This window comes from Melanerpes formicivorus, unplaced genomic scaffold (genome assembly GCF_026170545.1).
Source record: "Melanerpes formicivorus ecotype bairdi unplaced genomic scaffold, bMelFor1.0.p_v2 SCAF_34, whole genome shotgun sequence".
Lineage (NCBI taxonomy): Eukaryota > Metazoa > Chordata > Aves > Piciformes > Picidae > Melanerpes > Melanerpes formicivorus.
In genome coordinates, this window is record NW_027142386.1 from 2,204,581 (window position 1) to 2,231,990 (window position 27,410).

A 27,410-nucleotide genomic window follows, 5' to 3' on the forward strand; every position below is an offset into this window, starting at 1 on the left:
TTCTGAAGTGCTCCTCCTGGAACCGTTGCTCACTCTTGGCTGGGGAGCTTTTCTCACTGTTCAGGGCTTTTGTGTGGAAGCTGAGGTTGATTTCCTTGTGTCCCTGTCCAGCAGAGCTGGAGTGTGGCAGTCACTGAGCAGTGGCCAGGGGTCTGTGTTGATAGGTTGGACTCGATCCTCGAGGTCATTTCCAACCTTAGTGATACTGTGATGCTTCCCTAGAAATTCCCCAAGCTTTTCTGTTTCCTTTCCCAGTAGGTTGCCAACAGCTCAGTTCTCACTTGCTCCTTCTCTGGTGGCTTCAGGAGATCTAAATTGCACCAGCTAAAAGCAAAGGGAAGGGGAGGAAGCATTTGATGGAGCCTGGATTGAGCATGAAAGCCCAGGCTGCACCACCAAGGCGTCACACAGCAGAGCAGCCCTCACTGCTCTGCTCCCTGAGGCTCTGCTGGGAGCCAAGAAGGGACTTTGCCTGCTGCCTGTGGGGAGCACTGGGGCAGGGGCTGCTGTGCTGCTCCTGACAGCCTGGTGAAGGAACCTCTTGGATTACTTCCAGGGAGTGAACAGAGTTGCTGCTGAGCTCTGGACTGGCTGCTCTTCCCTTTCTGCATTTTGGGTTTATTATAAGAGTCCTGGGCTGGCTTTATTAACCATGCACAAACCCACTGATCCCCCTCCCCACAAGCTCCCTTCTCATGCAGCTCACTAATGGAAGTCTCTTGCTGCCCACCCACCCAATTGTTTCTGCATCACCAGGTCTGGAGAGCTTCTGTATTACCAAACAGCTGATCTGTTTTGCATCTGTTGATGCTGAGGGTACTCAGATCCAGGCCAGTCTTCCCAAACAACCCTGCAGGATGTCAGCATGAAGTAAAGGAGAGGTCTTGGCCACCAGGGCCTGCCTGTGGGGAACAGGAGTTCTTTCCTGATGCCAGGCTCCATGCAGGGTCTCCCTTGAGCTGCTTTAAACTGAACTTGATGGTGCATGAAGCTTCAGGAAGTGGAGTAAGCCTCCTTGCTTTGGGCCTTGGTGGTACCAACTACCACCTGCAGCATTCTGAAAGGCATCTGGCAGCTCTTTACTGGTGCAAATCCTGTTCCAGATGGAAGCTTGGTGATGCTCAGGGCAAGGAGGGAAGAACCACCCACTGGCCATGGATGGAGCTCAGGCCCTGCCCAGCAAGATGGAGCTAGGCCAAAGGCAAACCTCTTTGTTTCACTCTGCTTTAAGCCTCAAAAAAACAGTGAGGTGAACCCAGAGAATGCTTCTGTGCTCAGTGGGGTTTGTGTGGGAACAACATGAGAAGTGCTGTCAGAAACCAAGCCCCAAGCCTTGTGGTGTTTCCTGGGCTGGGCCATGGCTCTTAGGAGGGAGGTTGGAGATCCAGCTTTGCCTTCACACCAGCCCTCTCCTTGCACCCTCCTCCTGCTGCTGCACCTTTGCTCCTGGGTGGATGTTAGCAGGTGCTGTGGGTCTTGGCCTGGCTGCTGGCCCAGGCAGAGTGCCCAGGGTTAAGAAGCTGCTGAGTGGAACAAAGCTGAGTACATCTGATGGGAGGGTGTTTCAGGAATGGTGGTGGTACTGAAAGCAGAAGTAAAGCTCTTGTCTGTGAAAGGAGAGGTGAGGTCAGCCCGAGGAGCTGCAGAGTTAAGGTAAGCACAGCAGCAGCACCACTCCAGTTCCAGTGCAGGATGGAGCACCTGGGAGGAGACAGGGCAGGGAAAGGTCTGAATGAGCTGACCCTCAGCAGCCCTCCACTGCCAGCAGGCTGGGCAGATGTCCAAACTCTGGAGACACCTGGCAGGAGTTAAAACCTCCACCTTTGTCCCAAGCCTCCCCTCTGTCCTGGGCCCCGAGGTGTTGATCATTTCCATTGCTGACTGCCCGTGCCCTGTGCTGCTCTGCAGTTTGGCCTCTTGTTTTCCAGGGAGTGTAGGAAATGGCTTCTGGCCTTGCTGGAAACATACTGCAGGTCTGGAACTTGGCCACATTCCCCCAGAATTCCTAGGTTTAGGAATTGCAGTGCTGAGAATTGCCATCATTTGTCATGCAAGACTTCATTAAACTGGTTTTTCACTGTGTGCTCTTCTGCCCTTGTTCTTTCTTCTTGCTGTGCACTGCTTAAGCTGAGCTCTCAGTCTGTCCTGGGGGAGCAGATAAAGTTCAAGGTTATAAAATATTTCATTTCCCAGGGGGATTTTTTTTTCCTTCACTCTGGGAAGGTTAGCACTGAGCAGCAGAGAGCCTAAACCTGCCTCAGGTATAGCTGCTCAGCTATCCTGTGAGGAACTGCTCAAAGCTCAGGTCTGTAAAGAAAAGTCTAATTTAAAGACAATATTCAGAGCTCCTCTTCCAGTAGCTCCTGGCAAGGGCTTAAGAAGACTCAAAAGCTGTTTGCCACCTTTGCTGGGGGTGGGCAGTGAGTGCCTTTGCTAAGGGCAGGTGTGGGCTGTGCTCTGAGTGAGCCATTCCCCATGGAGCTCTGGTACCTTACCTTCAGCTTCCCGGGAAGAGCCAAGCAGAGAGGTTCATAGAATTATCAGGGCTGGAAAGGACCTCAAGGCTCAGCCAGGTCCAACCCCCTGCCATGGGCAGGGACGCCTCACACCAGCCCAGGTTGCTCAGAGCCACATCCAGCCTGGCCTAAAAACCTCCAGGGCTGAGGCTTCCACCACCTCCCTGGGCAACCTGTGCCAGTCTCTCACCACCCTCCTGGGGAAGAACTTCTTCCTAACATCCAATCTGAATCTCCCCACTTCTAGTCCTATCACTCCCTGACCCCTTAAAAAGTCCCTCCCCAGCTTTCTTGTAGCCCCCTTCAGATCCTGGAAGGCCACAATTAGGTCTCCTCAGAGCCTTCTCCAGCCTCAACAACCCCAACTCTCTCAGTCTGTCCTCATAGCAGAGCAGCTCCAGCCCTCTGCCCATCCTTGTGGCCCTTCTCTGGACACCTTCCAGCACCTTCCTGTAGTAGGGGCTCCAGAACTGGACACACTGCTCCAGGTGGGGTCTCACCAGAGTGGAGCAGAGGAGAATCACCTTGTATATGATGTCCTCCTCCTGCCCAAGAGACCAGGAGGCACCTGCCTGGAGGACACTGCTGCTGCTAGCAGTTCTGTGAGCAGCCTGTGCCCAGTCTGTGCTGGCTACAGACAGGAGAAGCTTCATTGTCCCCTGGGCAGTCGCTCACCAACTGTGGTGCATTTTGTACCAGAGGAAATTCCCCTGCTGGAGGCTTCAGCATGAGCTCAGATGCAGGTGGGAGGTCTGTGACTGAGACCTGCACAAAAGAGGGGAGGATGGGGAAAGGCTTTGAGTGTCACTTGGTGTCCTCATTGGCAAAACAGAGTGTTAGGGGTAGAAGGGAACTGAAGTCAGCTGCAGCTTGTGGGTGCCATCCACCACCCAAGGGAGCCCAGCCCCTATGTTTGCTGACTGGCTGCAGCCACAGCCTGCAGCTGCTCATAAAGCATCTGGAGTCAGGGTGGGTGTTTTAAGTCTGGTCACCTGCCCGGGTTGGTCTGGCTCTGGAGCTTGCCTGTTCATGGTAAGAGAACTTACACCTCCCTTAACAGCTCTCTGATTGCTCGGGCAGGGTCTGACACAGGCTTCTGAAGAGCAAACCACTGCAGCTGTGTGCCAGGCCCTAAGGTGAGCTCTGGAGACTTTCCTACCCCTCCTGGGCGTGCTCCGCGGCAGTCCGCCCGGGGTGATGCTGCCCAGGCAGGGGGTGGGACCGGACGCTCTCCAGAGGTCCCTTCCCCTTCCCGGGGTTCTCCACTCCGTGCTCTGCGCCGGCCCCGGGGGCGGTGCTGCCCTGCGGCGGGGGCGGGGCCGGTGCCGTGCTCTCGCGAGAGCGGGCGGGGCGCGGCCGTGCCCTTGGCGGCCATGGCTGGCTACTGGGACGGGCCCGAGGGCGAGCAGTGCCCCAGCCGCACCTGGCTGACCACCCGCGTCGGAGCCGCCGTCGGTGAGGGCTGCGCCCGGGGTGGGGCGGGAGGGCGGCTCCGGGGCCCGGCCCGGGCTTTGGGAGCCGGAGCCCTGGGGCCGAGCGGTGGGACCGCGCGGCCCGGCGCGATGCTGTCCGGTGCCCGGCGCGATGCTGTCCGGCGCGGTGCTGCCCGGCACGGTGCTAACTGGCACGGTGCTGCCCGGGACGGCGCGGTGCTAACTGGCACGGTGCTGCCCGGGACGGCGCGATGCTGTCCGGCGCGGTGCTGCCCGGTGCCCGGCGCGGTGCTGCCCGGTGCTGTGCTACCGGCACGGTGCTGCCCGGTGCTGTGCTGCCCGGCGCGGTGCTGCCCGGCGCGGCGCTGCCCGGCGCGGCGCTGCCCGGCACGGCGCTGCCCGGCGCGGCGCTGCCCGGCGCGGTGCTGCCCGGCGCGGCGCTGCCCGGCACGGCGCTGCCCGGCGCGGTGCTGCCCGGGACGGCGCGGTGCTGTCCGGCGCGGTGCTACCGGCACGGTGCTGTCCGGTGCTGTGCTACCGGCGCGGTGCTGTCCGGTGCTGTGCTACCGGCGCGGTGCTGCCCGGTACTGTGCTACCGGCACGGTGCTGCCCGGCGCTGTGCTGCCCGGGACGGCGCGGTGCTGCCCGGCGCGGTGCTGTCCGGCACGGCGCGGCGCTGACCGTCGCGGTGCTGTGCTGTGTTGCAGGCTTGGTTGGTTCGGCCTACAGGATCATCCTGCAGCAGCCCAACTCGGCGCTGGCCGCCTTGCAGATGGCGGCGTCCGACAGCATCACCATGGGTAAGGCCCGGCCCGGCGGGGCCCTGCGGCGGCCGCTGCCTGTGCTCCGGCAGCCCCCAGCTTGGCTTGGGGCGCGGTGCCGGTGGGGCTCGGCCTTCTCCTTCCCTCGAAGGCGGCTGAAGAACGGCAGCCATAGAGCCAGAGTGCTGCAATGACTTGAGAGAGCTGCAGAAGCCTTACAGCTGCTGCTCCCTGCCCGTAGAGTGGCTGAAGGCTCATCCAGCTCCAACCCCTGCCGTGGGCAGGGACACCTCCCCCCAGCCCAGGCTGCTCAAGGCCTCATCCAGCCTGGCCTTGAACAGCTCCAGGGAGGGGACAGCCACAGCCTCCCTGGGCAATCTGTGCCAGGCTCTCCCCAGCCTCACTGCCTCAACCTGCCCTCTTCCAGCTCAAAGCCATTGCCCCTTGTCATGTCACTCCCAGCCCCTTCCTGGCTTTCTTGGAGGCCCCTTGCAGTCCTTGGCCTGGGGGCTCTGTTTCTTTTTGGATGAGTTTAAGGGCAGCATCACTGCATAGTTTGGGGGGTTGGTTGGTTGGTTGGTTTGTGGAAAGCTGCAGAGGTCTGTAATGTGAGCTGATGCTTTGCTGGTTTGCCACAGAGATGGAAAATTTTTTGTCCTGGGTGGAGTTGGAGATTGTTTGCAAAGGTCTCTAGTGACAGGAGGAGAGGCAGTGGTTTGAAATGAGAGCAGAGCAGATTGGATGATGGATGGTGAGGAGCAAGCTCTGCACCATGAGGCTGCTGGGCTTCCCTGTTGCCTCATCTGGAAGGGCTCTGAGCTGCTTGGACCAGGTGATGTTTGGGGTCCCCCAGTCTGGCATTCTGTGACTCATTCTGAAACCCAAGCTGGCTGTGGGGGGGTTGTCTTTGGCCATTCCTGCCTCATGTGCTGGCAGGGTTCCTGCACAGGACCTGCAGAGGTGGCTGCACAGCTGGGCCTCTGTAGGGACCAGGAGGAACTGGAAGGGACTTGGGTAATTCTGTCTCACCACAGTGGCTGGGATGGGATGCCCTGGGTGATTGGAAGTAGATCTTCCTTCATTGTCCTCCCTTCTGCCAGAGGAACCAGCACTGTGTGTCTCCAGACCTGAAGTACTGCATCCAGCTCTGGAGCCCTCAACACAGGAAGGACCTGGACCTGATGGAGAGGGTCCAGAGGAGGCCACAAAAATGATCAGGGGGATGGAGCAGCTCTGCTACAAGGACAGCTGAGGGAGCTGGGGGTGTTCAGCCTGGAGAAGAGAGGGCTCCAGGGAGACCTAATAGAGACCTTCCAGTACCTGAAGGGGCTACAACAGGCTGCAGAGGGACGATTTGCAAAGGCCTGCAGGGACAGCACCAGGGGCAATGGCTTCAAACTAAAGCAGAGCAGATTGAGGTTGGATGTGAGGAACAAGTTCTGCACCAGGAGGCTGCTGGAACACTGCAACAGGTTGCCCAGGGAGGTGGTTGAGGCTCCATCCCTGGAGGTATTCCAGGTGAGGCTGGACAGGGCTCTGGGCAGCCTGATCTAGCTGGGGATGTCCCTGCTGAGTGCAGGGGGTTGGACTGGCTGAGCTTTGGAGGTCCCTTCCAGCCCAGACCATTCTGTGATTTATGAAGATGTGCTTTGTGTGTCATGCCCAGCTCCCTGAGGGGTCTGTTTTGTTCTGTGCCTCTTGTCTCCAGCCACCCTGGGAGCTGTCTTTGGTGCCACCACCTGCCTGAGTGCCCAGATCCGGGAGCAGCCAGACGACCCTTTGAACTACTTCATCGGTGGCTGTGCCACAGGAGTCGTGCTGGGGGCACGAGGTAAACATGGGCACTGCCTGAGGGAAGCCCACTCTGGGCTGGGGACCCTTCCCCTGAGGCAGTCATGGGGATGGCAGACCTCAGAGTTTGTGCTGTGCCAGTTCCATTGATGCTGCACTGTACAGCACCTGAAGCAAAGGCTGCTGAAGGGTGCCAGAGTGCACAGCAGGCTGGCACCAGAGTGAAGGCAGAGCTGGCCCAGAGCTGCCAGCTGAGTGACAGCTGCCAGTGCTGGAGGTGGCAGGGTCTGGGAGATGGCATCCAGGTTTTCTGGAGACCTGGAGGTGGCAGGGGATGGACACTGTGAGTGGCATCAGGCTGCGTGGGCAGCTCCTGGGGTTCATTTCCCACAGCACCTGGCACCTGCCCTGGCACTTCCCCTGCACTCAAGGCACAAGCTATGTCCTGCTCCTGGGGCAGCTCCTGCAGGGTTTGTGCAGATCTCACCAACCTGGTGGCTCTCTGCAGTGGAAGCACCATGGTGGTGGCCAAGGGAAGACCAACAGAGGTCACCTGCCTGGGCTTCTGCAAAGCCTCTGACACAGTCCCCACAGCATCCTCCTCCCTCAGCTGCAGAGGTGTGGCTTTGATGAGAGGGGCTGTCCAGTGGGGGAGGAATTGGTTGGATGATGGCATCCAAAGCTCAACAGCTCAATGTCCAGGTGGAAGCAGGTGACAGTGGTGTCCCTCAAGGGTCTGCAGTGGCACCAGAGCTGCTCAGTGTCTCCAGCAGTGCTACAGACAGAGGCTGAGGCACCCTCAGCAAGTCTGCAGGTGGCACCAAGCTGAGTGCTGTGGGTGGCAGGACTGAGGGATGGGAACCACCCAGAGGCACCTGGACAGGCTGCAGAAGTGGCTGAGGAGAACCTGATGAGGTTCAGTAAGGCCAAGTGCAAGGTCCTGCACCTGGGTCAGGCCAACCCTCAATATCAGTCCAGGCTGGGGGTGATGAGATTGAGAGCAGCCCTGCAGAGAAGGCCTTGAGGGTGCTGGGGGGGGAGAAGCTGGACAGGAGCCAGCAATGGGCACTGGCAGCACAGGAGGCCAAGGGCAGCCCAAGCTCCTTGGCCTTCTGGGCTGCCAGTGCCCATTGCCAGAGCTGGAGAGAGGGGATCCTGCCCCTCTGCTCTGGGGAGACCTCACCTGCAGGGCTGTGTCCAGCTGTGGGATCTCCAGCACAGGAATGACCTGGAGCTGATGGAGAGGGGCCAGAGGAGGCCATGAAGATGGTCAGAGGCTGGAGCAGCTTTGCTATGGGGACAGGCTGGGAGAGTTGGGGCTGTTCAGCCTGGAATAGAGAAGGCTCCAGGGAGCCTTTCAGACTCAGGCAGAGATGTGAGGCCTGACTGCAGTTGGAGTTGGGGTGAAACCAAATTTATCTTTGTGCTGATGGGAGCTGGAAGCAGTGGCTGCTGACACTGAAATGAGCAGGGTCAGATTGCCCCTGTGAGATGTGCTGGGTTGCAGGAGCTGATATTTCAGGTTGCAAACTGAAGGAGAGAAGGGGACATGGACAGGGCAAGAGGAAACAGCCTTAAGTTGCCCCAGGGGAGGTTTAGGTTGGACATTAGGAACGATTTCTTCCCTAAAAGGGTTGTCATGGCCTGGCCCAGGCTGCTCAGGGCAGCTCTGGAGTCTGCATCCCTGGAGGGATTTAAAGCCATTGAGCTGTGGTGCTGGGGGTGGTGGTGCCCTGGCAGGGCTGGGTGCAGGGTTGGGTGGTGAACCTTAAAGGGAACCCTTCTGGTTGTCGTGGCAGACAGCAGCTCTGCTGGCCAGGAGGTTGTGAGGAGCTTGTGCCCCTTGGTGCTCATGCCCTGAAGGTCTGTTGTGGCTCCTTGTGTCTCTGCAGCTCACAGTTACATGACAGGCACCACGGCCTGCGTGGGGCTGGGCGTCCTGGCCGCGCTGATGAAGATCGGCAAGCAGGAGGGCTGGAGGATTGCAGGACCCCCCAAGCTCTAGCTGCCCCCTGCCAGCTGCCCCCTGCCAGCTGCCCCTGGCTGCTGCTGTGCAATAAAGATGTTTTCAATCTGGTGTGGGGCTGAGATGTGAAACTGCTGCAGCTGTTGGGAGAGGAAGCTTCACCTGCTGCTCCTGCTGGGATTTCTGCTCCGTGTCCAGATGGAGATCAAGTGGTGTCCCTTGGGGGTCCTCACTGGGACCAGTGCTGTTCAATGGCTCCATCAGTGGTGGGCTGAAAGGCTGCAGATGACTCCAAGCTGAGTGGTGTGGTTGAGGAACCTGAGGGGTGGGATCCATCCAGGAGGCTCTGGACAAGCTGCAGAAGTGGCAAGGATGAACCTCACGAGATCAGCACGGCCCAGTGCAAGGTCCTGCACCTGGTTCAGGGCAGTCCGTGCTACCAATCCAGGCTGGAAGTGAAGGGCTGGAGAGCAGCCTTGGGGAGAACAACTTGGGGGTGCTGGAGGTGCAAAGCTGGAGCTGAGCCAGCACCAAACTCTGCCAGCCCAGCCCCAGCCCTGTCCTGGGCTGATCCCCAGCAGTGTGGGCAGCAGGGGCAGGGAGGGGATTCTGCCCCTCTGCTGTGCTCTGCTCAGAGCCTCCCTGCAGTGCTGGGGCACCCCTGGAGTCCACAGCACAGACAGGGACCTGGTGGAGCAGGGCCAGAGGAGGCCACAGCAGTGCTGGCAGGGCTGGAAGCCCTCTGCTGGGAGGCCAGGCTGAGAGAGTTGGGCTTGGGCAGCCTGGAGAGGAGAAGGCTCCAGGGAGACCTTCTGGTGGCCTTGCAGTGCTTCAAGGGCTGAGCAGAAAGCTGGGGACAGACTTTGGAGCGGGGCCTGTTGGGACAGGACAAGGGGGGATGGTTTGGAACTGCAAGAGGGAGCTTGAGGGTGGAGAGAAGGGAGAAATGTTTGACCTTGGGGTGGGGAGAGCCTGTCCCAGGCTGCCCAGAGAGGTTGGAGCTGCCCCATGCCTGGCACCATTGCAGGTCAGGTTGGTTGAGGTTCTGAGCAACTTGCTCTGGGTGCAGATGTCCCTGCTGGCTGCAGGGGGCTGGATGAGCCTGAGAGGTCCCTTCCCACTCAAACCATTCCATGATTCTGTGGTTTCTGGGCATCAGTCATGTTGTCTCCATGCCTCTGTCATGCCTGAGGGGTACAGCTGCTGCTTGCAGTCTGGTCTGTTAGGAGCTGGGTTGGTGGTTTAAGTGGGTTCTGCAGGGCTTTGTGTTGCACCACTCCAAGACCATCATCAGGGGTTTGGAGGCAAAGCTTCTGAAGAGGCACTTGGCTCCTGTCAAGGATGAGGAGGTTGGGGTGGGGGAAGGAGGGACAGATTGCCCACACCAAGGTGCTTGGAAGCCCTCAGAGCCTTCTTCAGTAAACACCTGAGACATGGAAATTGGGGGCCCAAGGGCAGCAGAAAGGGGACAGAGTGACACAAGAACACATGGTCACAGCCAGGGCAGGCTGGGCAGGTCCCTGGCAAGTGCCCTGTGGGTGGGAGGAAGGTTCTGAGGGGGCACAGGGTGATCCTGGGGCTGGGCAAAGGGGCTGGTGTCCCCATGTGCTCCCTGACAAGGGGGCTGGGGAACCCCCAGATCTTCAGTGTGGCTGGGCTCCACTTTAGGGGCACCATGGGGAGGGGGGTGGAGGTGTCACCTCGTGTGGGTGGGGAAGCCTGGGGAGTGTTTCTCTCCCACCCGTGGACTTCAGGGGGATGTTGCTTCACCCTGGGCTCTGGAGGTGCACAAGGCTAAGGGGAAGGTCTGATGGGGCAGAGCCCCCGAAAAGAGAACCTGCTCAGGAAAGCCCCTGGCTGACAGCTCTGCCTGTAGCTGAGAGAGGAAGAGTCTCTGGGCAGCTTCGCACTACCCATCCTCAGGGAACTCCGGTGTCCCCTGGTGTCCTCTGGTATCCCCCGGTGTCCCCCGGTGTCCCCACCGCCCGTCGCGGGATGCCGGGGCCGCGGACCTCCCTCCGCCTGGGCCTCTCGCAGCCCTGGGCCGTGGCCACGTGTGCGGTCTGGGCTATAATTACCGGGACACATTCCGGGGGGGGTCACAGCAGCCTCCCGGAGCGGCGGAGGGCGGTAAGGGGGCAGAGGACGCGCGGCGGCACCGCGCAGGGCACGGCCGCGGAAGGGCTGCGGGGCCGGCGCCGCTCAGCGCAGGTGGCTGCGGAAGGGCTTTCTGCGCGGGATGGAGGCTTGGCTGTGGGCTGTGGGGCAGCATTTGGGCTGTGGGGCAGCAGTGTGAACTGTGGGGCAGCATTGGGACTGTAGGGCAGCAGTGTGGGGCTGTGGGGCAGCATTTGTGCTGTGGGGCAGCAGTGTGGGGCTGTGGGGCAGCATTGGGACTGTAGGGCAGCAGTGTGGGGCTGTGGGGCAGCATTTGCGCTGTGGGGCAGCAGTGTGGGGCTGTGGGGCAGCAGTGTGAGCTGTGGGGCAGCATTGGGACTGTAGGGCAGCAGTGTGGGGCTGTGGGGCAGCATTTGTGCTGTGGGGCAGCAGTGTGAGCTGTGGGGCAGCATTGGGACTGTAGGGCAGCAGTGTGGGGCTGTGGGGCAGCAGTGTGGGGCAGCATTGGGACTGTAGGGCAGCAGTGTGGGGCTGTGGGGCAGCAGCTTCATGTGGAGGGCTCAGCCGTGAGGCAGAGAGGGGCAGCATCCTCAGCCGTGGGGCAACACCGCAGGCTGCCGGCACTGCCTGTGGGGCTGTGGCTTTGGTGGGGGGCATCAGATGCAGTTCTGGGGCAGCAGCAGAGCTCTGGGGACCTCAGCTGCGGGGTGAAGGCTCTGGCGATGGATCCACTGTAGGGCAGTGCCAGCCCCGGCGGCCCTGGCGATGAGGACAGCTCCTGAGCCGCCCCCCATGTGCCCGCAGGCAGGATGTGGGTTACAGAGGGGCCAGCCTCGGCGCACTGGAGCCTGCAGGACAGAGCCCACGCTGGACACTTCCTGGCCGCGGCCGAGCAGCTCCGCGCCGCGGGGCAGCTGGTGGACGTGGCCGTGGGGCCGGAGGCTGACGCGGCCCACGCCGTGGTGCTGGCCTCCATCAGCTCCTTCTTCCTGCGCTTGCTGGAGGGCAGGAGCGGGGAGCTGCGCCAGGGGCCCCCGGCCCGCGTCCCGCTGCCCGCCGGGGTTTCGCTGTGGGGCTGGAGGGCTCTGCTCGCCTTCGCCTATGGGGGAGCGGTGCCCCGCGGCCGGCAGCGGGAGGTGCAGGAGGCTGCCCGGGCCCTGGGGGCACCCCGGCTGGGGGCCGCCTGTGCCCTGCGGCTGGAGAGCGACAGCCAGGAGGGGGGTCCCGAGCCCCTGGAGGCGCAGTGGGAAACGCTGAGAGCCATGAAGCAGCTGCACGGCAGCGGCCTGGGCTGCGACCTCCAGCTGCAGGCAGGAGACGAGGTCATCCCAGGTGAGCCAGCGGCAAGGGCGCCCCGGGAGGGGCTCAGGGCTTGCTGGAGCCTCAGCCCCCAGGGGTGGGAGAGGAGCTAGAGGGGGCCGCAGGGCTGGTCCCCTCAGGAGAGCTGGGGGCTTGGTGGGGGACCAGGACACCCCGAGTTCCCAAAGGGCAGAGAGTTCCCCACTCAGTGCAGGGGGTTCCCCTCTACCCCCCACTGTTCTTCCTCCTTCCCCCCAGTTCAGCGCCTGGCCTTGAGCTGCTCCTGTGACTTCTTCCGAGCCCTCTTCACTTGCCCCATGCGGGAAGCCACCCACGACCCCGCAGCCCCGCTGGCCACGGGGCTGTCCCCAGCAGAGCTGCACCTCCTCCTCTCCTTCGCCTACACAGGAGCTGTGGCAGGGCCGTGGCCCACGGTGCTGGAGGCAGCTGAGACCTCCCTGCGCTACCAGGCCTGGGGGCTCCTCACCCTCTGCCTGGATGTTTTCACCCACGGCCTGACCCCAGAAACCGTGCCGGACGTGCTGTCCTTTGCCACCACCTACGAGCTGGCCCAGGTGGGCCACGTAGCAGAGGACTACATCCTGGCCACCTTTCCCAGCGTGGTGGCCACGCCTGCCTTCCTGGACCTCCCTGCACACCTCCTCATCCGCCTGCTCCGCTCCGACAGCCTCAACGTGCTGCACGAACTGGAGGCTCTGGAAGCAGCCTCCCGCTGGCTGCTGGCCAACGGCGACGGCCGAGAGGAGCTGGCCAAGGAGGTGCTGTCGTCCGTCCGCTTCGCCCTCATGTCCACCTGCGAGCTGAAGAAGGTCAAGGCGGTGACCGCGGGGGTGGCTGACCCCAAGGTCATCCGCGACCTCTTGGTGGCGGGTTTCGCCCCCACGGCCCAGCTGCCCTGCCGGGTGCGCTGCCTGCAAGAGGTGCTGGTGGTCTGTGGTGGGGAAAAGGTGACCTCCAACCTGGCTGCCAGGAAGCCCAGCAGGCACCTCTGGTTTGCCCACTGCTACCTGAGTGCCGTAGGGCTGGTGAAGAAGGTGGAGTGGAGGGCACTGGGACGCTTCCCTGATGGGCCACGCTTCCGGCACGCTGTGGCTGTGGTGGGCAACACCCTCTACATCCTGGGTGGGAAGCATTACTATGGGGTTCATGACACGCTGGCCAGCGTCTACAGGTGAGAGCTGCAGGGACCTGGGGGTGCCAGCTGGCACCAGCATCTTGTGGGACCAGAGGAGATGTTGCTGGAGCTGCAGCTGCCCATGGATCCAGGCACTGCAGCTGGGCACGCTGGGGTCGGTTGAGTGCAAGGCTGCGAGGTGCCCTCTCACTCTGGGGTGTTCCAGGCTTTTGGGGGTACCCCAGGGGGCTCCTGCCTGGAGGTGCTCCAGGGTTTGGTATTGCCCACAGGAGGGGATGTTCCCATCTAAGGGCACCACATGGCCCGGAGGCAAGATGGGGCTGGCCAGTTGCAGAGGGTGAGCTGTTGCCCTTGGTGGTGCCCAGGTCACCTCAGGGTGCTGGGGGTGACAGGTGGTCTCTTGTCCTGTGCCCCCTGCCCCAGGTACCAGCCCATGGAGGACGCCTGGGAGCGCCTGGCCAGCATGAGCTGCGGGCGCAGCTACTTCGCCGCCGCGGCGCTGGGGGAGTTCATCTACGCCCTGGGGGGCAGCTCTGGGGAGCAGGACTGCACAGACACTGTGGAGTGCTATGACCTGGCCAATGACACCTGGAGGTGAGAGCACTGCACACAGACACCTGCCCTGCTCTGCCCTAGGAGCCCCTTCCATTGGCCAGCAGTATCCATTGAGCAGCCTTTGGGTCGCTGAGCCTCCCATAGGGAGTGGACCTGCAGCAGCCTTTGGGAGAGGTCTGCTGGGTGCTGAGCACCCGGGTCCCTGGTGCTGGCCTGTGCTGTTTGCTGGGTGGGGAATGAGATTTTGGCCAATACTATTCCCTGAGGGTCTGCCAGTGAGACATCTGAACACCTTCCAGCCACCTTCAGTGGGTGCTCTGTTGGGTGCTGGCCACCATTGTCCGTTGTGGAAGTCTACTGCAGGTTGACCAAAGAGATCTTCTGGGGCCTGCAGAGTGCTGAGCAGTGATACCCCTTGGGCATCCATTAGGTGGCAGCTGATGCTGCCCACAGGGGCTCCTTAGATGCTGGCTGGCATCACCTGCAGTCAGTGGAGCCATAGCTCCCTGGGGAAGCTCACCGTGCCCTGCTTGCCCTGCCCTTCACACCTTCCCTCTCTCCTTGCCCAGGAGGTGCCAGCCCCTGCCGATGGCTCTGTGTGGGCACGCAGCCTGTGCCCTGGACGGTGCCCTCTACGTGTCGGGGGGGTTTGACGAGGCGTGCCAGTGCCAGGCGCTCTTGCTGCGCTACACCCCAGGGGCTCCTGCCACGCTCCTGGCCCCCATGAATGGGCCCCGAGCTGGGCACGTCATGGAGGAGGCAGGGGGGCAGCTCTATGTGGCTGGGGGGCTCTGCCAGCGGGCCGGGCTGACTGGCTACAGGGACCAGCTGGCTTTTGAGGTCTACAGCCCTAAGCTGAACGTCTGGGTCCTCCTCAGCCCCCTGCCCCGTGCCCATGTGGTTGGGGGCGCAGCTGTGGTGGGGGGGGAGCTGGTGGTGCTGGGGGGGTACAGCCATGAGACCTACCAGAACACCCACCTGATCCACGCCTACCAGCCGGGCAGCCGGCGCTGGGTCGCTAGGGGCACCTTGCCCCACGCCTACGCTGACCTCCAAGCCTGTGTCCTCACCGTGCCCTCCGCCCTGCGTGGCCCCAGCTGGCCTGAGGACCCCTCCAGGTCACAGGGAATTCCAAATAATATTTAGGGAGGTTTCAAGCTCTGCACCCTGGGCTGTGATCCCCAGCAGCAGCCTTTGGCACCTCTATGGAGCAAAGCCACCCCCAGACCCCTGCCCCAGAGCAGGCTCCTCCGGGGGTTTCCAGCAGGATGCGTGCCCTAGGCTGTGGCCACCCCCTGGGACACAAAGATTCTCCACACTGCGACCCTGGGCCTCCAGGAGCTCTCATTCTCCTGCCCTGGGCCCTTCAGTGGGAGCTGAGGATCCCCCAGTTTCCTCACACACTTGGGGTGAATAAAAGTGGCTCCTGATCTGCCCCCCTGGCTCTTGTTGTTTCTGCTGGGGGGGACCCAGGCCTCAGCCAGGAGCAACTTGAAAGGAGCAGGAGGAGAGCTGAAGACCAACAGCCTGAGTGTCCTGGGAGGGTGCTGGTGGGGGACCAGGAGGAGGGTGGGGGGCACTGGGGCTCAGTTTCTTGGCCATGGGGAGAGAGTTTCTTGGTGGAGGAGGCTGAGCCTATACTTCCAGCCTCTTTCCAGGGAGCTGGTCTGAGGTCTCTCCTCAGCCTCCTCCAAACTAAACCACCCCCAGCTCCCTCAGCTGCTCCTCCCCAGCCCTCTTCTCCAGACCCTTCCCCAGCTTTGTTGTCCTTCTCTGAACCTGCTCCAGCCTCTCAGTGTCCTTCTTGGAGTGAGGGCACAAAACTGAGCCCAGGACTCTGGCAGAACTGACCAGTGCCCAGCACAGGGGCACAACCCCTGCCCTACCAGGGCTGCTCCACCACCTCCTTCCTGGCCTATCCCTTCTGCAGGGTCCAGAGCCATGCATGGCTGCACTCCAGCTGAGTCCTCTCACCACTTCCACCATGGCAACCACATCTATTTTCCCTGCTGCGTGATGGCTTCCAGCTCCTCCTGGCTGCTGCCCCTGCTGCCTGCATTGGTGCAGATGGATTTCAGTGAGGCTGCTGATCCTGATGTCTTTGGAGGGGCAATTCCCTAATTCCTGCCTGACCATGCTCAGGAGCTCCCATGGCTCCTGCCACACCAATGTCCCTTGTGCCTCATGGGGCTCCATCCCCTGCCACACCAATGTCCCTTGTGCCTCATGGGGCTCCATCCCCTGCCACCTCTGAGTGGGGAAACTGAAGAATCACAGAATGACCAAGGCTGGAAGAGACCTCAAAAATCACCAAGTCCAACCTGGCACCACAGACCCCATGACTAGACCATGGCACCAAGTGCCACATCCAATCCCCTCTTGAACACCTCCAGGCACAGGGACTCCACCACCTCCCTGGGCAGCACATCCCAATGGCTGACAACTCTCTCAGTGAAGAACTTTCTCCTCACCTTGAGCCTAAACTTCCCCTGGCACAGCTTGAGACTGTGTCCTCTTGTTCTGGTGCTGGGTGCCTGGGAGAAGAGACCAACCCCCACCTGGCTACAACCTCTCTTCAGGTAGTTGGAGAGAGCAAGAAGGTCTCCCCTGAGCCTCCTCTTCTCCAGGCTGAGCAACCCCAGCTCCCTCAGCCTCTCCTCACAGGGCTGTGCTCCAGACCCCTCCCCAGCCTTGTTGCCCTTCTCTGGACATGTTCAAGTGTCTCAATGTCCTTCTTGAACTGAGAGGCCTCCTACCCAGAAGGATGCTCAGGCCAGCTGGCCAACCTCAGGCACATGAACCCTTCTGTGGACCAAGCAGCTCCTCTGGCAGAGGGTCTGCTGTCCCACAGCCTGCACATTTGGACCAGTCACAACTGGGACAGTGTTGGAGGCTCCAAGTGACGCTTGTGGTCTCCTCGCTGCAGTTGTGCACCAGTGCTGGGGCCTCACATCTGACCCCTGCCAAGGATAACCTCTGCCTCCTTCTCACACCTCCCCAGATGTCTGGGTGAGTTCTGCACAGGTGGTCACCAAGTTTGGCCACCCCCTGGACACTTTGTCCTTGTGTGATCCCTTACCTGTCCCCTCCATTGCCCTCTGAAGCTTCCTGCTCCATTTCCAGCCATGCCATCATGGCTCATGCAGGGGCTTTGGCAGCTAGTCTCCTGCAGTGGGACCTGCAGTGGGACCTGCAGTGGGATGCTTTTCCCACAGGGAAGGGTCACACATCTAGGGCAAAAGCCCCAAGTTGGGAATTTTCCTTTCTGCCTTCACTTTTCCAAGTGCCAAAGACAATTTTGTCCACCACTGTACCCTGCCAGGACCATGGGAGGTCCAGGGAAAGGAAGCCAGCACCCCTCTGAAGTTCAGGCAAAGAGAACATTTATTCTGTGCTTATCAAGCTGGCTTGGGCCAGGAGCATCACTCAGCCTCCTGGGCATCACCTGGCCAGAAGCAGCTGGGGCAGGGAGCACAGAGCTTGCTTGGATTCTCCACACTCACCCTGACACCAGCCAGAGGCAGCTCCAAGCTATGGCTGCCCAGCCTTGGACATCTTCTGTCCCTGCCAAGTCCCCAGGTGATTACTGCAGCTGTAGGAAGCTCAGTGGGAGTGAGGGCTGGATGCTGGAGGTAGGAGCTGGGTGGCTCCTCCCTGGGCAAGCAGCTTTCACCCTGGCTCTCCCTCACCTCACAAGGTGTTGCCAGAGTATTTCACTCTGACAGCACCCTTGGCCTTGACCCCCCTGTCCAGGCTGTAAGCAGAAGGGGTCCTCAGGGAGCTGAGGTTTGTCACCATCAGCTTCTTGGAGAAGGATTTGAATGAAGCCTCTGGAGGACCGTGGTGGACCCAGAGCTCCTTTGTGGTGCGGAAGGAGGAAGGTGCAGGAGGAGGGCGCTGGAAGCCCAGGTCTTTGATGGTGCAGTAAGTGACCTCGGGGCACAGCTCTACCTCCTTGATGGTACAGAAGGTGTGGTGCTGGATGTGGCTCTCAGAGCTGCTGAGATGCACCTCAGGGCTTCCTGCTGACTCCCTCCAGTTCAGCAGTGGATAGTGAACCTCTTGGGTCTGCCGGGACTTGTGCCAGGAGCTCCGTCCCACCACACACAGCCACGCCAGGCAGCCTGCTAGGGCCAGCATGGTCAGGACAAGCAGGACCAAGGCAGCCAGGTAGAGCCCCCAGTGCAACAGGCAGCAGTGCCTCAGCACCCACTGCCCCCACTGCTGACCCCCTGCTCCTGCCTGGGAGCGCATCAAGAGCACAGCTGGTCCCTGGGTGGAGCAGGGGCAGAGGGGGACAGGGGCAGGGGCAGGGGAAGGGGCAGGGTGGGTGAAGTGTGTGGTGCCCAGAGGTGCTGGGGGGGTGTGAGTGGGAAGCAGGGTGCTGGAGAGCAGTGGTATGGTGGATGTCAGAGGAGGAGGTGGAGCTCTGACAGTGGAAGAGGTCTCTGGCATGGCCGTGGAAGGCTCTGCCATAGGGGTGGTGACAAAAGTGCCAGTGGACACCGTGGGAGTGGTGAAGGTGGTGCTGGTGCTGGTGGCAAGGGTGGTGTGGGGACAGCTGCTGGTACTGGGAGGTGTGGTGCTCATGGTGGTTGTTAGTGGGGTGGTGGAGGTGAGGGTGGTGGAGGTGAGGGTGGTGGGGATGGTGGTGGTGAGTCTGTGTGGAGTGCTGGTGGGAGCAGTGCTGGGAATGGCAGCAGTGCTGGGGGTGGGGGTGGTGGGCACAGGAGTGGTGGGGCTGGGGGCTCTGGTGCTTGTCAGCATTGCCAACAACGTGCTTGGGGCAAGGCTGGAGCTCGGAGGGGTGCTGACGGGAGGGGTGGTGGCCGGGAGGAGAGGTGGGGTCACAGCAGTGCTCTCCTGGGGGCTGGGCTGAGAGGGGGGCGAGGTGGCCGCCGCAGCTTTCTTCACCGGCTCTTCCCCATCATCATAGTCTTCCTCTTCCTCCTCATCCGCATCCCCCTCGGCGCCGCAGTCGGGTCGGAAGTGGATGATAGGTTTGTGCCGGTGCTCGGCGGGGCTGTGGCACAGAACCTTCTCGGGGGCCACCTCCACCTTGGTCTTCTCCAGGCCCCTCTCGGGCTGGTAGACGCTGTCCTCGTTGTGGCGGATCCAGAGGCGCAGGTAGCGCAGGTCGCAGTCGCAGTGCCAGGGGTTCTCGGTGAGGAAGACGTACATGAAGATGTGCCCCTCGGGGAAGAAGCCGTCGGGCAGGCGCCGCAGGCGGTTCCCCGACAGCCACAGCGTCACCAGCGACCGCAGCTCCTGCAGCAGCTCGGGCGGCAGCTCCTCCAGCAGGTTGTCCGACAGGTCCAGGTCCTTGAGTGCCCCCAGCCCTTCGAAGGCGCTGGGGGGCAGCGTCCTCAGCTGGTTCCCTCGCAGGTCCAGGTCCTGCAGCCGCGACACGGCACGGAACGCCCCCGGCGCCAGCGCTGCCAGGCGGTTGTGGGCCAGGGCCAGGTGGGTGAGCGAGGGCAGGCCCTGCAGGGTGGGCAGCTCCTGCAGCTCGTTGTGGGACAGAATCAGCTCCTGCAGGGCCTGCAGCCGGGGCCCTGTGTGCACAGCCACCAGCTCGTTGTAGGACAGGTCCAGGTCCCGCAGCTGGGCCAGGGGCACCAAGTCGGAGAGGGAGAGGGAGGTGAAGCGGTTGGTGCTGAGCAGCAGGATGCCAGTCTCCTTGGGCAGGCCTGAGGGCACCTTGCTGAGACCCTGCTCTGTGCAGTTCACCTCCAGCAAGTCCTTCACCTTGTTTATCTCTGAAGGGCAGGGCTGGTCCGGGTCTGCGGTGCTGGCTGGGGGCAGCAGGGCTGGGAGGAGGAGCAGGAGCAGGGCAGGGACCCACATGGCCTGAGGGGAGAGCCGAGAGGCTTGGGCACAGGCAGGTGCACAGCTGCAGGTCACCTTTCCTCCTGTGCAGGCACCAGAGCTGCTGTCTCCTGCCAGACCCCCTGGGAGCCCTCTGAGCCTCTCCTGGGAGGGAGAGATGAATCCCACACCTTCAGCTAGCACCCACCCTTGGGTGTCATATCACCCCTGGGGGCTCAGCAAGGACACACTGCCTCTAGCCTTTTGCTCACCTCCTCCCCCTCCATGGCAGAGAGAAGCTGATTCGTGCAGGTCCTCATCTCGGTGCCTCCTGCACCAGGGTGGCATCACTGCCATCTCCACATCTCTCCATGCCCACAGCCAGCCCAGCTTTGAAGGTCCCTTCCAACCCAATCCATTCTATGGCTCTACAGCAAGATGCTCTTCCCCACAGCCAGCTGAGCCCTCTGCCAGCTGTGGCTTCAGGAGGCAGGAGCATGAGCCATGAGCCTTGAACTGTAAGCCATGAGCCGTGAAAGCTTCCCATGCACAGCTGTGGCTCCCCCAAGCTCCCACTCAGACTCACCTGGGAATGCTCCAACCTTCTCTCTCTGCTGCTTTGCCTCCCTCCTGCCCAAGGACTGGGCTGCTCTGGGGGCAGTGGTGGTGGTGGAGCTCCCCTGCCCCTCTATCAGCACCCACAGCTGTGGGAAGGGAGCTGTGGCTTCCTGAACAGCCCAAACCATCTCCTGTCCTTCAGCCCTCCAGCCCTGGCTGTAACTGTGCTGCCACAACAGCATCTCCTGGGAGAAGTCTCAACCAGAGCCCAGCTCCATAGCTTCTTGTGCAGTGAAGGAGGGAAGGCTGCTCCCAGGAGCATCCCTCCTAACCCCCAGGTTTCACCTTTATCCCTCCTGGGCAAAGGGTTCCTGGGAAATCCCTGGGAAATGTCTGCCCTCTCCTCTGCTTCCAGGCAGCTCTTTCTCAGCCTGCTCTGAGCTTCCATCCTTGAGGCACCACAGCCTGCAGACCACAGCCCAGCTGCCCCAGCAGTGAGAACCAGCTTCTGCACACACCTCACCTCGTTGCCTGTGATGCAGGGAAGGGATCCTCTCCTTGGGACTTGGGAGGACTTTTCTGGAGAGCTGAGAGGCAGATCCAACGTCTGAGGCAGAAGCCACAGCACAGAGCAGGAGAGGAGATTAGAGGCAGAGGAAGGAGCTCGGTTTTGCAGTTCCTCCTGCTGGCCCTCCCCACAGCCAAGCTGTCTCCACTTCCCTGGGTCACTACAGAGCATCCTGGGCCTCAGGGCTGGAGGGGTACAAAAAGCTGCAAGAGGAGCTGCTGCAGAGGTTTGCTGCTGCTGCTCTTCCATGCTGTGGGCTCTGGAGAGTCAGCTCCAGCCAGCAACTGAGCACCCACCAGCTGCTCCCTACTGCCTCTGCGGCAGGATGGAGAAGACAGCTGGGAAAGTGAAGGCGAGGAAGAAGCCCCAGGGGGTCGAGACAAAGAGGTTAAAGAGCTGAGCACAGAAAGTGACACAAAAGCTCTCCCTCACCACCCTGCCCAGCAGATTGGTGCCCAGGCAGTGCTCAAGCAATGGGACCTTGGGAAACCTCTCTTCTGCCAGGCTCATTGCTGAGCAGGGTGCTCCATGGTCCTCTGGAGTGGGGGACACATCCCTCTGGAGTGGGACACTCATCCCTCTGGTGTGGGACACTCATCCCTCTGGAGTGGAACATCCATCCCTCTGGAGTGGGACACTCATCCCTCTGGAGTGGGACACTCATCCCTCTAGTGTGGGACACTCATCCCTCTGGAGTGGGACACTCATCCCTCTGGTCCACTGAAGCAGCCTCCTTCCTGTGTCCTCCCCCAGCCTCTCTCACCCTCTGCCCACTCCCTGCTGGGACATCTCAGCTCAGCTTGTAGAGGGCTGGAGGCAGAGCCTGAGGGGCTGCTTCTTGACTCCGCATCAGCAATTGCCAGCAGGAACCAGGGGATAGGAAGGCAGAGAGCAAATGTAACGCCCAACCTCCTGTTTGGATCCCAGGGCTGAAGCCTGCCTGTGCTTTCACCTCCTCCACAGCACTATTTTTATCCTCACCCTGGTCCTACAGCATCCCCCAGGACACCACCAGTTGCTCCCTGCTGCCACAGCCCCACAGTCTCAACCCTTTACAACTGCTTCTGCCTCTCTCTCTTTTCCCCAGGCAGATGACTGCAGTAGGACACCCTGGGCCCTCAAAAGCTGCTTCACCCCATGGGCTTCACTCCAGGAAAGAGAAGGAGCCAAAGACCCAAGCAGTCCACTGTGCCCAGCTCTGAAGGGGAAGAAGCCTCCTGTAGCAGAGGAAGGGTGTGCACAGGGCAGGAGTCATCTGCAGTCCTACTTCCCATGGCTGATTATGAGCAGTGAGGAGGAGGCCAGGAGAGATCCTGAGGTCCTGACATCCATGTGGGGAGAGCAAGGGAGCAGGCAGTGTCTGTGTGCTGAGCCTGCTTCCCTCAGGTGGAGCCAAGAGGGAGAGGAGGCTTACATCAGCCATCCTTCTGCCCTGCACCCTTCCATCTCTGTCCCAGGTTTGCCCTTTTGTGCAGCCCAGCAGCTTCCTCCTCTGCTCCAGACCTCTTCCCACACCCCAGGGTTTGATCTCCTGTGAGGTTGTTGCCCCAGCCTGGGTCCTGGGGTGGGTGCTGCCCCTTGCCCAGGGCAGGTGCTGTCACCAGCCACGTCAGGGTGTGTCTGGCACCATTCAGCTCCTCACTAGCAGCAGCTTCCTGCCCACCTGCACAGGAGGTGCCAGCGGCACCCCCCTCCTGTACCATGCCAGTGCCACCCAGCAGCAGCAGCCCCTGGGTGAAGAGTCCCTGCCCAGGCAGCCTGCCCCCAGTGCTGCCTCCCTGAGCCCTGTCCCAGCATGGGCAGCAGAGCTCTCTGGCAGCAGGGCCTCACTCTGCCCCACTTTGTGCCTGACTGGTGGCTTTCAGAGTGAAGTGACAGAGCAGAGTGGGTGCCACCTCCCAAGCTGCCTGTGAGTGGGCATGAGGCCATGCCCCCTGGGCACCTGCAAAGCTGCCTGGTGAGCAGAGCAAGGATGCAAAGCCCAGGATCTGAGCTGAGCAACCAAGGCAACACAAACCTGCAGACACCTCCACCCTGAAACCCACTGGCAAAAGGACAGCTCTGGGCCAGCAGCACCTGTGGGCAGCCAGACCTCAGCATGGTCCCCAGCCTGGACACCCAGAGCACAGCCCCTGGGGTGTGATTGGTGTCCCCAAGTGACATCCCAGCAGGCTGGAGGTGTTGCAGGCAGATAGAGCTGCTCCCAGCAGTGCAGCAGCACTTATCACCCCCTGCAGCTGGCTGGAGGGGGCAGATCCCGGGGTGCAGACAGGACAGGGGCTCTGAGTTCGTGTTAGCTGAGGTCACACCACCCCTGGCAGCAGCCTCAGGGCCTGTGAGGTGGTGGCCAAGAGGAGGTGAGGTGGAAGCTGCTGTGGGGTGGTCCCCAGCAGAGAGGTGCAGGCTCCAGGCTCTCTGCTGTGCTCTCCAGGCCATCCTGCCCCTCTGGACGTTGATCTGCTTCCTTGGACAAGCTGGAAGTGCTGTGCAGGTCCAGCGCAGCCAGGAGCTGATGAGGAGGTCAGGGGAAGACCTCCAGACACATCCAAACCCTCCTGTCCTGGAGTCAGCCTGCAGGTGAGTGCTGGCTGCCTGGAAACCACCCAACTGCTGTGGCTCTTCCTGCTGCTTCAGCAGCTTTAGGCAGCCTCCAAGCCTTGCAGTTTCCACTTTCAGCAGGAAGTCCTCTCCCCCCCTGCTGATTTTCTGCAGCCCTGCTGGTATCCAGGATGGAGAGAGAAGAGCCTGAGATGCTGGGCAGTGAGGTGGAGCAGATGGGTGGAAGAGGTGAGTTCTCAGAAGGGAGGAGGAGGGGGAATTGCTCCCTGCTGATGAGAAAAATGCATCTTGCTCCTGCTATGGAAGGATCAAAGCACCTGGGGCTTGTCCTGGGCTTGGCCCAGCCTGGGCTTGTCCCAGGGCTGCAGCCCCTCAGCTGAACCCCTGGTGCTTGTCTGTAGAGCCACCACCAGGCACCTGAGCTGCCACCTGGGCTCCCTCCATGTGCCCACAGGAGTTTGGGGCCACAGGTTGCTGGTGCTGGGGTGATGCCTACCCCAGCCTGCTCTGGGTCCTGCTGTGCTCTTGCAGCACTAGAAACAGCCAGACTCAGTTCCTGTGGCTGCACAGCAGAGGTGCATTCATCCACCCAGGGCCATCCTCCTCCAGGAAACTGAGAGCTCCTTGGCCAGCAACCACCTGGAAGTTCCTGGGGCAGGAGCAGGAGCAGGGGCAGGATGAGGATCAGGGGCAGGAGCAGGAGCAGGGGCAGGGGCAGGGGCAGGAACAGGATCAGGGGCAGGAGCAGGATCAGGATCAGGAGCAGGAGCAGGGGCAGGGGCAGGGGCAGGAGCAGGGGCAGAGGCAGGATCAGGATTAGGATCAGGGGCAGGATCAGGAGCAGGATCAGGGGCAGGGGCAGGGGCAGGGGCAGGAGCAGGAGCAGGGGCAGGAGCAGGGGCAGGGTCAGGGTCAGGGTCAGGATCAGGATTAGGATCAGGGGCAGGGGCAGAGGCAGGATCAGGATTAGGATCAGGGGCAGAGGCAGGGGCAGGGGCAGGGGCAGGGGCAGGATCAGGATTAGGATCAGGGGCAGGGGCAGGAGCAGGAGCAAGATCAGGATCAGGGGCGGGGCAGGGGCAGGGGCAGGGGCAGGGCAGCAGCCAAGGCTGGGGCAGTCCAGCACGAGAGGATTTTCCACCCCACGTTGGGAAGCCCCGGGCAGGAGAGAGGAAATTGCTGTGTTCCTTCCCTTGCTGGGGTGGATGGAGCCCTGATGTACCCTGGGGCCACCTGTCCTGAGCAGCTTCTCCTCCTCTGTCCCCAGCTGATGTGATCCTGGACCCGGACACTGCCAACCCCCTGCTGGTGCTGGCAGAGGCCGGCAGGGCCGTGGGGCGCGGTGCCAGCTGGAGCCTGCTGCCCGACTGCCCGCAGCGCTTCGACACAGAGCCCTGCGTGCTGGGCTGCCCTGCCTTCAGCACCGGCACACACTGCTGGCAGGTGGAGGTGGCCGAGGCCGGCGACTGGTGGGCTGTGGGAGTGGCCCAGGACTCCGTCAGGAGGAAAGGGATCCTCAGGTTTGCCCCCCAGGAGGGCATCTGGGCCGTGGGGCAGTGGTTTGGGCAGTACCTTGCTTTCACCGACCCTGACTGGACCCCCCTGAGCCTTGCCCGCAGCCCCAGGGCCATCCAGGTCTGCCTGGACTTCACCACGGGGCAGGTGGCCTTTGCTGATGCTGAGAACCGAGCCCAGCTCTTTGCTTTCTGCCTGGCCTCCGGTCCCGGGGCTGCCCTCCGCCCGTGGCTCTGGGTGGGGATGGACTCCTGGCTCAGGCTGTGTCCCTGATCTCCAGGGAGCCAGGGTGCTGCTGGGGGACGCTGCAAAGCTGAGCATCAGCAGCTGGGGTCTTGCTGCTGGGCACTGGGAGTGTCTTGCATCCTGCCAGCTTCTTCCACGTGGTTCTTCTGGCCACCAAGTGGGAGATGGAGACCACCAAAGAGCCTCCTCCCTGCCCCCTGCCCTGCAGCTGGGACTGCAGACAGCACTGAGGCTCAGTGTGTGGAGGAGCTTGGTGCCAGGTGGCAGAGAGGTGGCATTGAGAGCCGGGGCACTGCAGACCTGCCCTGCACAAGGCCATGGCTCCCCAGGAGTGCTGCAGTGGTGTCCATGGCTCTTTGCAGCTGAGCTCAGTGGTGAAAATAAAGCCCCCTGAGAGCAGTGGGTGCTGGAGCCCCTGATAGCCCTTATCTGCCCCTGGCATCCACAGCCTCTCTTGGCCTGCTGCCCACTGCTCACTGACGTGCACTGAGCACATCTCTGGGCAGGGCACCACAGGACAAGGCAGGGGTGTCTGAAGTCCAGAGGAGAGGCAATTGCCACAGATCTGTTCTCTGGTCTCCCCCATCAGTCTCCTTCTCCTCAGAGCAGACTGGAGCAGTCCAGGAGGAAAGGGCCTGCAGCCATGCCCTAGTCCAACTGTGTGACCAGTCCAGGGCTGACCAGGCTCAGGCTGTTATTAAGGGCATAGTCCAAATGCCTCTTCAGCCCTGCCAGGCTTGGGGCATGGACCACCTCTTGAGCAAGCCTGTCCCAGGGTCTGACCACCCTCTTGGGAAAGGAATTCCTCCTCATGTTGTGTCTGGGCCTCTCCTGGCTCAGCTTTGAACCATTCCCAGGGGCTCTGTCCCTGGATCCCAGGGGGAAGAGCTCAGCACCTCCCTCTCCACAGCCCCAGGAAGCTGCAGAGAGCGATGAGGGCACTCAGCCTCCTTTGCTCCAAATGAGACCAACCCAGAGTGCTCAGCTGCTGCTCAGAGTTCAACTCCCAGCTGCAGAGCAGCTCCAGAGAGCTGGGAAATGACATTCAAAGGGCAGGCAGCAGTCCCCACTCCTAGGGAGCCTGCTTTGTCCTCTCCTGCCACTCCTCTTCCTGTGAAGAGGAACTGCCTGGGTCCCACCAGGTGTCTTCTTCTCCAGCCACACTGCTGGTTGGACCTCTCAGTTGTCACTTTGTGTTGGCAGCAGGGCACAGGGATTGGTCTCCCTGGTGTGCTACAGTGGCTGGAAAGAGTTGCAGCCCTGGGTCAGGCACAGAGGCCCTGCCCTGGCACCAGGGGTGGGCTTCCCACTCTCCCTGGCACTGTGTGGGCACAGGGGACATCCCACTGGGCTCTGCACATTTGTGGGGCCAGCCAGCCAGGAAAGCACTCCTGGAGACCATCCAAGGATGGTCCAAGCAGGATGAGCTCCAGCTGCTGGCAGAGCAGCCCCACAGAGGCAGTGTGAGGTAAGAGGGAAAGCAGCACAAACTTGCTCCATGTGCCACCCATGTCCTAGAGGGCACAGCTCAGCGCTGTCCCTGCCCAGCTCAGTCCCTGCTCACCGAGGCACTTTCTGCAGCTCAGGGCAGGCTTGCACAGCCAGGGGCAGCTCCTGGCACTGAGAACCCTGATGGGCAGAGTCCCTGCCAAGGGTTGGGCTTAGACTTGCTTCTGAGCAGACCAAGGGCACTGCCACAGCTTGTGCCCCACCTTGGGGGGCAGGAAGGCAGAGGTGGCAACTGTGGCCAGGACAGCTGACCCTCAACTGCCCACCAAGGGATTGCAGCCCATGGAGGGCATCTTTAGGAGAGAGCTGAGGGATCACCAAGTCCAGCCTCTTTTTCAGGGACCAGTGTCCCAGGAGGACTCTGTCCCTTCTGCCTTCCATCCTGACCCCTGTGCTGCTGAATCCAGCTCCAGAACGCAGCTCCTGGCTCTGGCTCCCACCTGCTGCTGCTTGCCCAGTGCCTGCCCCCAGCAGCAGTGGTGCTGGAGAGGTCTCTGGCACCAGGGGCTGGGTCCAGTCTGGTTTGTGTTTATTTTGTTGTTATTGTTTCCATTAAAGCTGTTGAATTTTCTCTCCCAGCCCAACAGTCTCCCTCCCTTCTTCCCTTCCTTTTCCCTTTGGGAAGGGAGAGGACTTTGAGAGCCTCTGTGTCTGTCCCAGCCCTGCCCCTTGACCAAACCACAGCCTGGGAGCCTTCAGACAGCCCAGAAAAGCCCTGGGGAGCTGTGGCACAGCAGAGGGACTGCAGCAGTGACCCTCAGCCCTCCCCCAGAGTGACAACAGACCTCTGTGGAAGGTCCTTGGCATGGAGAAGAGAACTCTCCTTGCCCACCTCAGTAATTTCCTTCTTTTCCTTTTCCTTTTCCTTTTCCTTTTCCTTTTCCTTTTCCTTTTCCTTTTCCTTTTCCTTTTCCTTTTCCTTTTCCTTTTCCTTTTCCTTTTCCTTTTCCTTTTCCTTTTCCTCTTTTCCTTTTCCTCTTCCCCTTTTCCTCTTCCCCTTTTCCTCTTCTCCTTTTCCTTTTCCTCTTCCCCTTTTCCTTTTCCTTTTCCTT

General features: G+C 61.3%; 4 protein-coding genes across 8 annotated transcripts; 3 read left to right on the forward strand and 1 right to left on the reverse strand.

Annotated features, from left to right (window-relative positions):
- The first annotated feature begins 3,860 nt into the window (after positions 1-3,860).
- NDUFA11 (NADH:ubiquinone oxidoreductase subunit A11) lies at positions 3,861-8,578 on the forward strand. Its single transcript, XM_068156383.1, has 4 exons — positions 3,861-3,971; positions 4,657-4,749; positions 6,419-6,541; positions 8,394-8,578. Exons 1-4 carry the CDS (start codon positions 3,890-3,892, stop codon positions 8,504-8,506), a joined length of 411 nt encoding a protein of 136 aa, XP_068012484.1. The 5' UTR covers positions 3,861-3,889; the 3' UTR covers positions 8,507-8,578.
- A 1,873-nt stretch (positions 8,579-10,451) lies between these two features.
- KLHL33 (kelch like family member 33) lies at positions 10,452-15,025 on the forward strand. Of its 2 annotated transcripts, none has more exons than XM_068156385.1 (5): positions 10,452-10,678; positions 11,390-11,917; positions 12,143-13,076; positions 13,464-13,634; positions 14,165-15,025. In XM_068156385.1, the coding sequence occupies exons 2-5, from the start codon at positions 11,395-11,397 to the stop codon at positions 14,739-14,741; spliced, it is 2,205 nt and encodes a 734-aa protein (XP_068012486.1). In that variant the 5' UTR covers positions 10,452-10,678; positions 11,390-11,394; the 3' UTR covers positions 14,742-15,025. The 2 variants fall into 2 exon arrangements, with proteins under 2 accessions (XP_068012486.1, XP_068012485.1); XM_068156384.1 differs by having other exon boundaries at positions 10,585-10,597.
- Positions 15,026-16,953: 1,928 nt separating this feature from the next.
- On the reverse strand, positions 16,954-20,554 carry LOC137450149 (platelet glycoprotein Ib alpha chain-like). Of its 2 annotated transcripts, none has more exons than XM_068156387.1 (2): positions 20,485-20,554; positions 16,954-19,445 (listed from the first exon to the last, which is right to left on the reverse strand). In XM_068156387.1, the coding sequence occupies exon 2, from the start codon at positions 19,440-19,442 to the stop codon at positions 17,286-17,288; it is 2,157 nt and encodes a 718-aa protein (XP_068012488.1). In that variant the 5' UTR covers positions 19,443-19,445; positions 20,485-20,554; the 3' UTR covers positions 16,954-17,285. The 2 variants fall into 2 exon arrangements, with proteins under 2 accessions (XP_068012488.1, XP_068012487.1); XM_068156386.1 differs by lacking the exon at positions 20,485-20,554 and adding an exon at positions 19,990-20,041.
- A 2,220-nt stretch (positions 20,555-22,774) lies between these two features.
- On the forward strand, positions 22,775-26,980 carry LOC137450150 (butyrophilin subfamily 2 member A2-like). 3 transcript variants are annotated; one of them, XM_068156388.1, is made up of 3 exons: positions 22,775-23,106; positions 23,193-23,316; positions 24,356-26,980. In XM_068156388.1, the coding sequence occupies exons 2-3, from the start codon at positions 23,259-23,261 to the stop codon at positions 24,874-24,876; spliced, it is 579 nt and encodes a 192-aa protein (XP_068012489.1). In that variant the 5' UTR covers positions 22,775-23,106; positions 23,193-23,258; the 3' UTR covers positions 24,877-26,980. The 3 variants fall into 3 exon arrangements, with proteins under 3 accessions (XP_068012489.1, XP_068012491.1, XP_068012492.1); XM_068156390.1 differs by having other exon boundaries at positions 23,209-23,316; XM_068156391.1 differs by having other exon boundaries at positions 23,242-23,316.
- Positions 26,981-27,410: the final 430 nt, after the last annotated feature.

Excerpts from the sequence above, each read along its gene's own strand:
- LOC137450149 (XM_068156387.1), bottom strand. The coding sequence starts at position 19,442 with ATGTGGGTCCCTGCCCTGCTCCTGCTCCTCCTCCCAGCCCTGCTGCCC.
- LOC137450150 (XM_068156388.1), top strand. The coding sequence starts at position 23,259 with ATGGAGAGAGAAGAGCCTGAGATGCTGGGCAGTGAGGTGGAGCAGATG. Across the intron at positions 23,317-24,355 it reads GGAGCAGATGGGTGGAAGAG|CTGATGTGATCCTGGACCCG; the intron begins GTGAGTTCTCAG and ends CTCTGTCCCCAG.
- KLHL33 (XM_068156385.1), top strand. The coding sequence starts at position 11,395 with ATGTGGGTTACAGAGGGGCCAGCCTCGGCGCACTGGAGCCTGCAGGAC. Across the intron at positions 11,918-12,142 it reads AGGAGACGAGGTCATCCCAG|TTCAGCGCCTGGCCTTGAGC; the intron begins GTGAGCCAGCGG and ends CCTTCCCCCCAG. Across the intron at positions 13,635-14,164 it reads CTGGCCAATGACACCTGGAG|GAGGTGCCAGCCCCTGCCGA; the intron begins GTGAGAGCACTG and ends CTCCTTGCCCAG.
- NDUFA11 (XM_068156383.1), top strand. The coding sequence starts at position 3,890 with ATGGCTGGCTACTGGGACGGGCCCGAGGGCGAGCAGTGCCCCAGCCGC. Across the intron at positions 3,972-4,656 it reads CCGCGTCGGAGCCGCCGTCG|GCTTGGTTGGTTCGGCCTAC; the intron begins GTGAGGGCTGCG and ends GCTGTGTTGCAG. Across the intron at positions 4,750-6,418 it reads GTCCGACAGCATCACCATGG|CCACCCTGGGAGCTGTCTTT; the intron begins GTAAGGCCCGGC and ends TCTTGTCTCCAG.